We start from the raw sequence: 13,408 nt of genomic DNA on the forward strand, positions 1-13,408 counted from the left end.
AAAAAAAAAAAAAAAAAAAAAAGTCACCATTTTTATAGTGATTACATGATAAGTATTTATAAAATTATATATTTTATTTATGTTAATTCTAAAAATAAATATATTCTTTTTTAGATGTATTAATTTAAATATGTAAAAATAACTTAATTTTAAAAAATATTTTGATTTCCTATCATTTATAATATTTCATATATATAAAATTCACATTTCTTTTCAAAATTAGTTTACTTTGATATTTTTTTTACAATTTGATTATTTCATAGTTCCGTATTCAAACTTTTTCTAAAAAAACCATAAACAAATAAGTAAATATAAAATAATACAAAATTATATAAAAACATTTTTAATTTTTTTACCAAAATATAATTTTACAATTTTTTTTTTATGGAAATACTGTTATTACAAACATTATCACATCAATTCTGTTAATTCATTTCCCTAAAACGTTAGAAAAAAAATTTTAAAATTAAATTAAATTATTTCAAAGAATAAAAAAAATATTATTATATGAGCATATTAACATTTTAGCATAAAGAAAAGTATATTTTTTTAAAATATTTTTGTTATTTTAATTTTACATATGTGTAATAATTTTACAATTAAAAAAAAAAAAAAAAAAAAAAAAAAAAAAAAAAAAAGACAAAATAAATGAGATATTTTAAATAAGAAGGTAATATATATTTTTTATGTTTTTTTCAGTAAAAAATAAATAAAAGGAAAAATTTATCTACCTACTTTTCTATTATATTTTCACTGTTAGATGTAACAGATTCAATTTTAATCTCTAATTCTTTGAATAAACTATTAATCTAAAAAATAAATATATTTTCCTTTATACATATTGTAATAAACAAAAAAATATATATATTTACTTCTTTATTTTCCTTATAGTTTTTTTTGTTTTCTTTTGTTAAATGTAAAAAGTTATCATCCAGTATTTGTTTTTGTTTTAAAGTTCTACAATATTTCTTTATTAAAGAAAAAACAAAAAATATAAATAAATAATAACTTAATAATTTTTTAAAACATTCTTCATTGAAATAATTGTATATAATATAATCTTTTAATTTTATTATTTTTTTCTTACACATTTTAGGTCGTTTATGTGTTTTTTCATTTCTATCTTCCTTAAAATAAAGAAAATTTTAATAAGAAATTTATTTTTAAAAATATAATAAAAGAAATATTTAACATAAAAAGTTTATATTTATTTTACTTTTGTTCTTCTAAAATAATATTTGATTTCATTTTTTGTATGTTATCTGAAGTATGATTAATTTGAGAATTTATAGAATCATTAATAGATTTATAATATTTCAGCTGATTTTCCATTTTATCATTTTCTTTTCTTATTAATTCAAATTCTATAAAAATAATTTTTTTTTTTCTTTTTGTAATCTATATTTCATATATTTAATTGCATATTATTTTATATTAATAAAAATTTTTTCTTTTTATTTATATTTTTTTAATTATAAAAAAAAAAAAAAAAACTTTAAAAATTTATTTTAAAAATACTTTTAATTTTAATAATTAATAAAGAACTTAAATTGTGTCTTATGTTTTTTAATTGCTTATATAATTTATGTTACTTTTTGTTTACAAAGATTTTTTTTTTTTAACAAATATATATTTACAACACATCTATTGAATAAAATATTATTTCTCTTTTTTCTTATTTAAGATTTCTTTAAAAATTTTTATATTACTTTGTTTCAATATCATAAGTTCTTCTTGATTTTTTTTAAAATTTCCTTTTTCATTAGCTTCTAATTTTGCCTTATAGATTAAAATTTCATGAACTTTCATTAAGTCTTTTAATTCAAAAATTAAACTAGTGATATTACTAAAAAATAATTTTAAGTGTTCATATCTTTTTTCTACGCTTAAATTACAAGAAGTTGTATCATTCATTTTAAATTATACAAGTGAAAAATTTAAATTAAATATATTTTTTTTTTTAATACTAAAACAATATATATATAGTTTAAAATAGAAATAAAAATATCACATAAATGGTAAAAAATATAAATAAAAAAACAAAAATTTTGATATAAGCTTATTTTGCTTTATAACCAATATAAGAAATATATATATATATATATTATTTTTTTCTGTGTTTGTTTTTTTATAAAAATTTATGTCTTATTAGTTTAATTATCCACATGTATATCAATGGAAAAGATGTTTAAATCATTAATTTTTTTTATATATATATATATAAATAAATAATTTTATATTTTATCATTTTTTAATTTTTTTTATTTTATTTTTTTTTTTTTTTTTTTGAGCTTATAATAAGAAATATGTGTGTAATAGTAAAGGTTAAAATAACATAAAACGAATAGTGAATAAAAAAGAAAGTTATATTTTGAAGATAGTATAATTTCTGAAAATAACAAAAAATTATTAATTTAAATAAAAGACAGTTTTTCATTTATTTTTTTTGTTTAAATATCACTTTGAAATGTTTTTTTTAACAATAAATAATGAACTTTTTTTAAAATCAGAACTTCATAGAAACACAAATAATAAATATAAAAAATTAAATATAATGTAACATGTATATATATATATATAGGGGTATATGCTTTCTTATTTTTATAATAAAATTAATATATTTGTTTTGTTATTAAGTCTTAATTAAAAATTTTCATATATTCTTTTTTTTTATTTTTAAATATACTTAATTTTAGAAATATTTCTTTTATGTTTATATATATACATTTGAATCATTATATGCTATTATAAAAAAAAAAAAAAAAAAAAAATACAATATGGTAGAAAAAAAAACTCAAAAAATAAAAAAAATATTTTTAAATGTTATATAAGTTTTGAAATTTTATAAATTTAATAAAAAAAAATATTGTATTTAAAAATTATATTTACAATTCTTTTTATTAAGAATAATTTATTTTAATTTTTTTAGAAGAAAAAAAAAAAAATTAATGGAAATACTTATGTTTATAAATATATATAATTGATCAACTGATAATAAAATGATAATGCTGTGATTTTCTTTTGTTTTATATTCTTACTAAACAAACGAGTAATAAAAGCAAAAATAAAAGAGGTAAAAATATATATATAGAAAAATTTAAAAATAAATAGAATACTTAAATAAAATATTATTTATTATCTTATATTCATTTTATAGTAGATTTATCGTTAAATATATCTTTAAAAATGTAAAAATTTAATTTGTAAAATATATATGAAAACAATGCATTATTATAATAATATTGAAAAAAAATATATATATATATATATAAAAGGATTAATAATAATAAAACAAAGGAGAAGTTAATTATGAGTTTTATTGCATTATATTAAAATGAAATATTCTTAGTTTTACCATAGTAAAAAATTATATTGAGACATTTTTAGAATAAAGGAATATACAAAGATATGAGAAAAATAATTAATGTAAATTTGTTATTTATTTTAAATTCTGAAAAAAAACAACAAAAAATTATGATTTCTATTTTAGGGTTTTGTTAAATTTTATCAAACAAATACCTATAATACACTAATTTTATATTCTTTTATTTGGCTTTTTTTTTTCTATATATGTTAATTTAACTTTTTTTTTTTTTTTTTTTTTGTTTCCTTTACCTTTCATCACATGCATATTAAAAATAATAAAATTTTATTTTTTTATATTCTGTTAATTTTAATTTTTAATATAAATTTCAGTGAAAATAAGTTATTTGATGATATAACGAAGTGCATCAATTATTTAAGTTGCAATTTTATGAATAAAATAAAATACACTAGTTGCAATACATCAATAAAAAATTTTAATAGATTTAAATATAAGGATACAAATGAAGACATTATAAAAAAAAAAAATTCAAATAAAAATGAAATATATCTATCGAAAACAAGCAACCATGAAAAGTATAAAAGGAAGAGAATGTTCAAATACTTTTTAAGACCCATTGTAAATGAATATAGAATTATAAATAACTTATATAACAGAAATATATATCTATTAAATAAAATTATGATTCCTTTAAATATGAAATATAAGAATAATCATAAATGCTTCTTAACAAAAATTAATCATTTTGTTGTAGGCAAAATATCAGATGATAATGTTATAAATAATAGGAATGTATTTTTAAAAAAAACTAATCAAAATGGAAATAATTGGAGTACTAGTCATTTGTCAGCATTGTCTGATAGTATTGTTAGTGATAATTCAATTATTAATGAAAATAACTATAAATGTTATGATAAATCTGGCATGAAAGAAGAGAATAGAATACCTCTTATCGAAAATAATACACATATACAAGAAAATGATATAAATGAATGTTCTTTAAAAGAAAAAAAAGAAAAAAAAGGAAAAAAAAGAATATTATCGGAAGAATCTAAAAAAAGCATGAGAGAAAAACTTAAATCAATTATGATAGAAAAATGGAAAAATTTAGAATTTAGAAAAAAAATGATAAGTTCTTTTAGAAAAAGAGGTATTGAACATAATAAAAAAATTTCAGAAGCAGTAAAAAATAAATGGAAATATGATGAAAATTATAAATTAAAAACATTAGAAGGACAACGAAAATATTTTATAAGAAGAAAAAATACTAGTATAAAATCAACATCAGAAGAAACAAAAATTAAAATATCAAAAGCTATGAAACAATACTGGTTAAATAGAAATAAATGCAAAAAAAGTGAGTTTAATAATTTACAATCTTTGATAAAAAAAAAAAAAAAACATAAAAAAGTATGGGAAAATATTTATTCACTTATATTAAATCAAAAATCAGATGATTTCAGTAACTATAATACTTTTCATAATTTATCTATTAACTTACAAGAATCTCTTAAATGATATTTGAATTCTTTTTATTTTTAAATAAAATTGTTATTTTTGAATTTGATTAATGCGTTTAATCTTTTTTAAAGAAAAATTTAATATATTTATTTTAATCAACTTTTCTTTTTTTTTTTTATTATATATTTTTAAAGAAAAATTCAATTTTTTAATTTTTTTTTTTTTTTTTTTATTTTTATTTCTTTCTTTCTTTTTTTTTTTTTTTATTTTTAAAGAAGGAATTTTTAAAAGATGAAAATTTTTTTTTTTTGTAATATTTTACCTAATATATTTTTAAAATTTTATGTATTTTTTCAATATTAATTATGAATTATTTTTTATAACTTATATATTTAGTTTTTCATAATGTTTGTTATTATTAACAAAATTAAAAAGAAAAAATAAAATAAAAATATGAAGGAAAAAAGATAAATATTGATATTGCGTTTGTATAAAATAAAATAAACATAATATAAATTGAAATATGAGAATGTGTTTATTTAAGTTTATTTTGAAAAGAAGAAAATAAAAATTGTACAAACTGTTTTAATGATTTTGACTTCAGCTAATAAAAAAAAATTGTATATTTTTATATTTCTTGTTTTTCTATATAATTTTAAATGTATTTGCAAAAATAAGTGGAATATAAAAAAAGTATACTATAACTTTAGTAATTCAAAAGAAAAAAAAATATTTTTTTTTAAAATATGGGAAAATAAAAAATGTGTAAAAAAAAAAAAGGATAAAAATAGTCATTTAAAAAATCAGATAATTTTACATTATATTAAAACATTTCGGCTATATAAATATAATGATGGAAAAAAAAGATTAAAGAATAATAAAAAAATAATCTATAGTAAAAAAGAAATAAATGAAGAACAACAGGAGAAAAATGAAAAATTAAATAGTTATTCAAATGATTATAAGATGAATGAAGAAAATGAAATAGAGAAAAATAACAAAAATCTTAATGATAGTGTAAATCCAGAAAACGTTTATCAAAAATATATTCGGAATTTTTGTATTTTAGCACATATTGATAGTGGAAAATCTACTTTGGCTGATAGGTTTTTAGAATTAACAAATACTATTAAAAAAAAAAGAATGAAAAATCAATTTTTAGATATGATGTCATTAGAACGAGAAAAAGGAATAACTATTAAATTAAAGGCAGTAAGGATGAATTACAAAAATCATATTTTTAATTTAATAGATACACCGGGACATTCTGATTTTTATCATGAAGTTAAAAGATCCTTAAATGTATGTGAAGGCGCTATTTTATTAATTGATGGTTGTAAAGGGATTCAATCACAGACACTTAATATTTTTTTTGAATTGAAAAAACATAATGTAAAAATAATACCTGTAATAAATAAAATTGATTTAAGTACATGCTTATATGAAAAAATAAAAGATGATTTAATAAAAAAGTTTAATTTTAAAAGTGAAGAGATTTTAAAAATTTCTGCTAAATATGGTTTTGAGATAGAAAATTTATTTCAAAAAATAATTAGTGATATTCCATATCCTACAATTAAATCAAATATGTTTTTTAGGGGCATTGTATTTGATTCATTTTATCATCAGTATAAAGGGGTAGTATTAATTATTAAGGTTTTGAATGGATTTCTAAAAAAAAGAACAGAAATTTTTTTTATAAATAGTGAAAAATCATATGTAATTCAAGATATTGGTTATTTAATACCGGAAATGAAATCAACTGATATAATTAGACAAGGTGATATCGCTTATGTTTGTTCCAATATAAGAAATTGTGATGATATTCAAATTAGTGAAACAATTGTAAATAAGGATTTAATAAAAATTAATTCACAAAAAGAGTTCGTTTTAGATTTACAAAAATATCAATTTGATACTTATCTCCAAGAAGAAAATAAACAAAATGAAAACCATGAATACTCTAAAAATCATGTTAATGAAACAAGTAAATGTGAAACTAAAAACAAAGAAAAAGAAAAAAATAATTATGAAACAAAAATATGCAAGGAAACCAATAATAAAATGGAAAACATATCAAATAAAGAAATACATGAAGGAATTAAACATGGAAATGAAATAAATGTTAAACAAATTGCAGTAACAAAAATAGATGTTTCATATCCATCTGTATATTGTAATATATATAGTGTTAATGATAAAAAATCTACTGAATTAGAGATGTCTTTGAATAAATTAAAATTAAATGATGCATCATTTTCTTTTAAAAAAGATATTTGTGAAACATTAGGGAAAGGATTTAAATGTGGGTTCAATGGATTGTTACATCTGAATATTATTCAAGAAAGAGTAAAAAGGGAATATGATGTAGAAACAATAATTACAGCTCCATCTGTAAATTATTTAATAAAGTTAAAAGATAAATATATAGATAAAAAGTTAAAAGAAAAATTAATAGATAAAAATTTTGATATAAAAAATATAAATATTGATGAAAAAGATGATATTTCTAATGGAATGTTTTTCATGACAAGCAATGTAAATGAAATACCAAAAAAAAATTATGTTGATTCTATTTATGAACCATATGTGAAAACAAATATTGTTACACCGGATATTTACCAGAAATATGTAATAAATGAATGTTTTAAAAGAAGAGGAATTTTTATTAAAAAAGAAATTATTAACGATCAAATTATTTTTTTATTTGAAATGCCATTGTCTGAAATACTAATTAATTTTTTAGATGAAATAAAATCTTACACAAAAGGGTATGGTTCGATGAGCTACGAAAATTTTGTTGTATACAAAAAAAGCGATTTATATAAAATTAATATATATATAAATAAAAAATGTATTGAATCTTTATCTTTCATTTCTCATAAGGTTAATTATTATGAAAAATCAAAAAATCTTGTTTTAAAAATAAAAAATTTAATTGATCCCCATCAATTTCTTATTGTTATTCAAGCAGCAATAGAATCAAAAATTTTTGTCTCTGAAAAAATAAAACCTCTTAAAAAAAATGTCACTCAAAAATGTTACGGTGGGGATATCACAAGAAGAAGAAAATTAATTGAAAAACAAAATGAAGGAAAGAAAAAAATGTTTAATATAGGAAAGGTGAAATTACCTCCAAATATTTTTATTAAATTATTTGATTTAAAAAATAAATAAAACAAGTTTTGTATAATTCATAATAAAATTAATAAAAAGGAAAAAAGGGAAGATGAATAAAAAAAAAAAAGAATAATATTTAATAAGAAATAAAATGTGATAAATATTAAAATATATATATATATATATATATATATATATATATATATATATATATATATATAATAATTATAGCATAGTTTTTAAAAGATAAGAATCCTTGAACAAATTATAAAAAAAAAAAAAGGTTTAATAAATTTTATTTATATATATTAACCTTAAAAGGGTTAATGAAAATATATATATATATATATATATATTTTTATTAAATAATTATTTTTAACTATTATATATCTATATCCATTTTATTTAATAATAGTTTTTGTATTTATTTAGTTTTTTCTTTTTCAAAATAAAAAAATAGAGAAATAAAAGTGTCTTTTTATTTGACTATTTTATGTTTGAAAAATATGTTAATCTACATTTTTACTAATATTTTTTTGTGACAATTCTTTACTTACAAAAATAATCCTTTTTTTTAAAAAAAAGGATAAAATTAAAAACAAGCTACAAGAAAACATATAAATGGGAAATTTATTATTTATATCATATGAATCAATTAATTTCTTTTTATAATCTGATAGTTTAAAATTTTCATTTGTATCCTCTAAATTTAATGTATTATTTTCCGTATTAGCTTTTTCTATTTTATTTTTTTCTTCCAACTCCTTTTTATATTCAGTTTCTTTGTTTAAAAAATTTTTAGCTTTATTTGTATCAGAGTTTTTACTAAAATACATCTTTATATTAATTAACTTACTTTTAATTTTATACAATAATTTATATTTTAAGAGAATGTCATTTTCATAAATATATATCAATGGTTCTGATTCTCTAAAATTGTTTGGGTTATAAGAAATATGTATATTTTTTTCTTTGCTGATTTGATCAAAAATATTTTGGGTATAACCATTTGTTACTATATTTTGAGTGGATTTATTTTTAAAAATATTAACCCATATTTTATATTCTTTACTATTTTCAATTTTCTCATTATTTATATGGAAGTAATATTTGACATTTAAGTAAAAAGCTTCTTGTAAAAAGTTCTTTGTATATTTTAATGCTACATGATCAATATAGCCATTTATTTTTTGCCAGTTATTTTTTTTTTTTTTTTTGTAAATTAAATATGAACTTAAACATAAACCATATGAACCAATTATAAGAGGTACAAATGTTTTTGTTACTTCCATTTTTTTAATTTATGTAATTAAGTGCCTACAAATAAAATATATTATGTTTATTTTTATTTTATTTTATTTTTTTTTTCATTCTTCCATTTTTTTTTTTTTTAATTTTTCTCTATATTTTTTTCGGTTTTTTTTTTCATGGAATAAAAATGTAATGCGATTATATATATAATCAAATTATGTTTAATCATTTTGATTTCTTAAAATTTGTTTTCTTTATAAGAAAAATTTTCTATTCTAAAATATCATATATATCTTTTATTACAATACTTAGAAGATTAATGTATGAGAATTTAAGTTTTAATATAATACATATTAAAATTAGATATTTATTTAATAATTTATTTTTCTTCATTAAATCCTAACAGTTCTATATGTTTGCATTAAAGTATAAAGATATTACTATTTAATGGATATATTCGAGAAAATGTAATTTTTTTTAAACCATTTAAAGTAGGTTTTCAACTTGATTACCTCTAGAATCATTTTTTTTTTTAAACATTCTTCATATTTAAATTTATTTTTTGTTTAGTTTATTTTTTTTATTTTGTACTTTTTTTTTTAAAAATCTATGTTCTCATTTTGGAATAGTTAAAAAATTCTCAGAATTGTAAAATGAATATAAAATATGTCATATTAAAAGAAAAAAAAAATAAGGTAGCAAAAGCTATCTTTAGTATTGTCCATATTTTTGTTATATAAAAATAGAATTAACAAAAAAATAATTAAGAAAAATCAATGATAATTAAAAAGTGTAATAATTATAAAAAATGTCTTTTTAAGACAGAAAAAAGAAAAAAAGAAAAAAGATATTAGTAAAATGATATTACAAAAAATTTTAATATTAGAAAAGACATTTAATTTTTACTTAAGAATATGTATTTAACGGTTTAATTATAAAACAATATTGATATAAACAATTATGATATAATACTTTTTGATTAGTAATTTTCTTAAAAAGTTTGTGCTTTTATGTACACTTAAATGCGGATATATAAGTATATCAAATACGTAAAAAAAAATTTTTTTTATATGATTTTTTTTTTTTTTTTTTTTTTTTTTTTTTTGCATATTAAGATACTATTAAATGAACAATCCTTACGTTTGGTTCTAAAGTTGTTTCAAATGGCCTATAATATGCATAAACAATAAAATATTCCCCTGGTTTGTTAGGTTTTATTTTACTTTTTAAGATAGTAGCCTGTCCTACCAAGTCTCCTTCTCCAGTATATGGCTTTAGTTTACTTTCTTTATTTTTATCATCCTTTTTATTTTTATCATCCTCTTTATTTTTATCATCCTCTTTATTTTTATTATCTTCTTTATTCTTATCATCTTCTTTATTTTTATCATCTTCTTTATTCTTATCATCTTCTTTATTCTTATCATCTTCTTTATTTTTATCATCTTCTTTATTCTTATTGCTCTCATCTGGTTTATTGTCTTCTTTTCCATTAACTCTAAGGTTTCCTCTAGCATTGCTAAATCTTGTATGTATGTTTTCTTCATTTATTTTCTCATTATTATTTTTATTTCCTTCAACACTACTTTCTAAATATTTCTCTGCATTTTCTTCTGCAAGTTCTTCTTTACTTTTTTCCTTTTCTTCGCTTTTTTCGTTTTCTTCATTTAATTTTTTATTTATATTCTTTTTAAAGGTTTCATAATCAACTAATAATCCACCTTGTTTTGATTTATAATTATTACCCACCATTTCTATTTCTGCTATTGGATGAGTTACCGAAATGTCGTTGGAGAAGTATGATTCTGTAACTCTTTTTGTTGGAAATTTTTCAGGTTCAATCTTAGGTCTCTCTCTATAAACACCTAACAACGACCATACAAATCCATTACCAGAAATAGATTCTAAATCTATACATAATAACTGACCTACATTTATTTCTAGTTTTAGTGTTTCTTCATTCGCTTTGTGTATAATATTTCCTAACTTGAGAGCAATATCGCATGGTTCTTCTTCTTCTTTTAAATTATGAGAATCATCCTCTTGAGAATTATCCATTATGGTACTTGCAATGTTAACTGGAAGGTAATCATTCGGGATATATCCTTTCCATCCTGAATTATTACTTTCTCCTTGGTTATTGCTTCTATTATTTGGATTATGCATACTTTTATTATTATCTAAATTAGATTTTTCTGTCTGTCTTAATGTAGAAATATTATGTTGATTGTAATAATTATGATATGGATTATTAATACGTGAGATCATAGGAAAACTTGGTATTGGGATAGGTAATGAATCTCGCATAAATCTAGGATAATTACCATCCAAAGGAAATACAGGATTTATTCGTGGTTCTTGTTTTGAGTATTTATTACAACATGCGGCGTTTCCAGAAAATGGAGAACAATCTGGTGAATGAGTTGCGGATTTATTATCAGCCTTATTAACTACGGTTGGTACACTGAATTTTGAATGTGTACTATTATCTTTATTTGTGCTTATATTGGAAGAAATTTTTAACCTTTTTCTAATTAATAACACAGCGTTATTATTACTGAAATTCCTATTTGGATCATTTATAAAATTATAAGGTATTACTGTGAAGCTTTGTGGAGTTGTACCCTGAAAAATTCTTTGTGCAATGGTTAACCAGTTGGACTGATTTAATAACTCAAAAGAGTATGCGTTATTTTCTAAGATAAAAAAAAATTATATATATATATATATATTATGTGTTATATATGTATGCTTGAATTGTAGTCAGATTTGTTTAAAATAAATTGCAAAAAAATAGAATATAAAAATGGAAAAAAAAAAAAAAAAAAATTAAAATGAAAATAATAAAAATTAAACTATATTACATAAGATTAAAATGATAAGAATGTTTGAAAAAAAATAACATGAAATAAAAATGTGAATCATAAAAAAAAAAAAAAAAATTAAAATATAAAAACAAAATTATAAATAAAAAAAAAAAAAAATAAAATAAAATAAAAAATAAATAAAAAAATAAAATTAAAAATTAAAAAAAAAAAAATTAAAAAGAAAAAATAAATACTAGTATATTTGTAAATGTTTTGGCATTAATATAATAAAAATTCATTTTATCTCTAAGATACTTTTCAAAAAAAAAAAAAAAAAAAAGATTCTCATAATATTTTATTTATTCTCTTTACACATAAAATATTATGTTTTAATATAAGTATATGCAATAAAACATATTAATTAAAAGAAAACATTGTGTAGATAAATGTGTACATATACATATAAAATTTTAGTATAAAATTAAAATGTGTAAGATAATAATTTTCAAATGATTTTTATAATTTTTTTTTTATAAACTTATTTATAATAACATTTAAATGCTAAATATTCTATATATACATATCTCTTTTTTTCCTTTTTAAAATTTTTTATATGTTTTCACCTGAACTTTCCGATAAATAGCAAATGGACGAAAAAATGAAAAGATAAATAAAACTTAAAATCTTCATATTGAAAATGATATATTATTTAAAAAAAGAGAAATTGTTTATATAAAAAATGAAAAAAAATCATAAGTTTTCACATAAAAAAAAAAAAAAAAAAAAAAAAAAAAATTATTATTTAAAATACTTAAACTATTTATTTTAATTTTTTTTCATATTTCAATAAAAAAATTAAGGGATTCACATGCATCAAAGGTTTCAATATAACCTGTTATATGTACATAGTTTTTTAAATTATTTTTAAAGTAGCATAAATTATGTTAAAAAAAATTTTTTTTTCATAAAATATAAAATTAAAGAAGAAAAAATAAATAAATATGCATGTGTATGAATCTTTCTTTCTTTCTTTTTTTTTTTTTTTTTTTTTTTACAATTCATTATGTGTTGTGTAAAAAAAAAAAAAAAAAGCGTTTGGCATATTCATTAAATTTCATTATTTTTTTTTTTTCTTCTTAATGTGAACAACAGCAAAGGAAGAAAAAATAAAAACCCATGATTCAAAAAAATTTATACAACTACCTCCTTCAAATGCATTCTATATATTTTCACGTCATTTTTTTTTTTTTTTTCTTATTATGTTATACTTTTGGGGTTATATGTCCTTTAATTTTTAAAATTCATTTATCTTGCAACTAAAACTTTTATATATATTATAGTTAGTAATAATTTTTTGTCTTTAACTTTTCGTAATATATACATATACATAATCACTTCATATAAGTATATATATTGTGTGCATGTGCTTAATTTACATATTAAA

General features: G+C 17.7%; 5 protein-coding genes across 5 annotated transcripts; 2 read left to right on the forward strand and 3 right to left on the reverse strand.

Annotated features, from left to right (window-relative positions):
* Positions 1-731: 731 nt before the first annotated feature.
* PGAL8A_00424300 (conserved Plasmodium protein, unknown function) lies at positions 732-1,914 on the reverse strand (the record flags this gene model as incomplete). The annotated part of the gene is made up of 5 exons (XM_028672967.1): positions 732-809; positions 873-968; positions 1,088-1,127; positions 1,217-1,364; positions 1,710-1,914. 5 exons carry the CDS (start codon positions 1,912-1,914, stop codon positions 732-734), a joined length of 567 nt encoding a protein of 188 aa, XP_028529467.1.
* Positions 1,915-3,625: 1,711 nt separating this feature from the next.
* Positions 3,626-4,843, forward strand: PGAL8A_00424400 (conserved Plasmodium protein, unknown function; the record flags this gene model as incomplete). Its single annotated transcript, XM_028672968.1, has 1 exon — positions 3,626-4,843. One exon carries the CDS (start codon positions 3,626-3,628, stop codon positions 4,841-4,843), a length of 1,218 nt encoding a protein of 405 aa, XP_028529468.1.
* A 531-nt stretch (positions 4,844-5,374) lies between these two features.
* PGAL8A_00424500 (GTP-binding protein, putative) lies at positions 5,375-7,963 on the forward strand (the record flags this gene model as incomplete). Its single annotated transcript, XM_028672969.1, has 1 exon — positions 5,375-7,963. The coding sequence occupies one exon, from the start codon at positions 5,375-5,377 to the stop codon at positions 7,961-7,963; it is 2,589 nt and encodes an 862-aa protein (XP_028529469.1).
* A 452-nt stretch (positions 7,964-8,415) lies between these two features.
* Positions 8,416-9,198, reverse strand: PGAL8A_00424600 (conserved Plasmodium protein, unknown function; the record flags this gene model as incomplete). The annotated part of the gene is made up of 1 exon (XM_028672970.1): positions 8,416-9,198. The coding sequence occupies one exon, from the start codon at positions 9,196-9,198 to the stop codon at positions 8,416-8,418; it is 783 nt and encodes a 260-aa protein (XP_028529470.1).
* A 1,069-nt stretch (positions 9,199-10,267) lies between these two features.
* Positions 10,268-12,654, reverse strand: ICP (inhibitor of cysteine proteases, putative; the record flags this gene model as incomplete). The annotated part of the gene is made up of 2 exons (XM_028672971.1): positions 10,268-11,853; positions 12,588-12,654. The coding sequence occupies 2 exons, from the start codon at positions 12,652-12,654 to the stop codon at positions 10,268-10,270; spliced, it is 1,653 nt and encodes a 550-aa protein (XP_028529471.1).
* Between the last annotated feature and the right edge of the window lie 754 nt (positions 12,655-13,408).

Source organism: Plasmodium gallinaceum (genome assembly GCF_900005855.1).
Source record: "Plasmodium gallinaceum strain 8A genome assembly, contig: PGAL8A_v1_119, whole genome shotgun sequence".
Lineage (NCBI taxonomy): Eukaryota > Apicomplexa > Aconoidasida > Haemosporida > Plasmodiidae > Plasmodium > Plasmodium gallinaceum.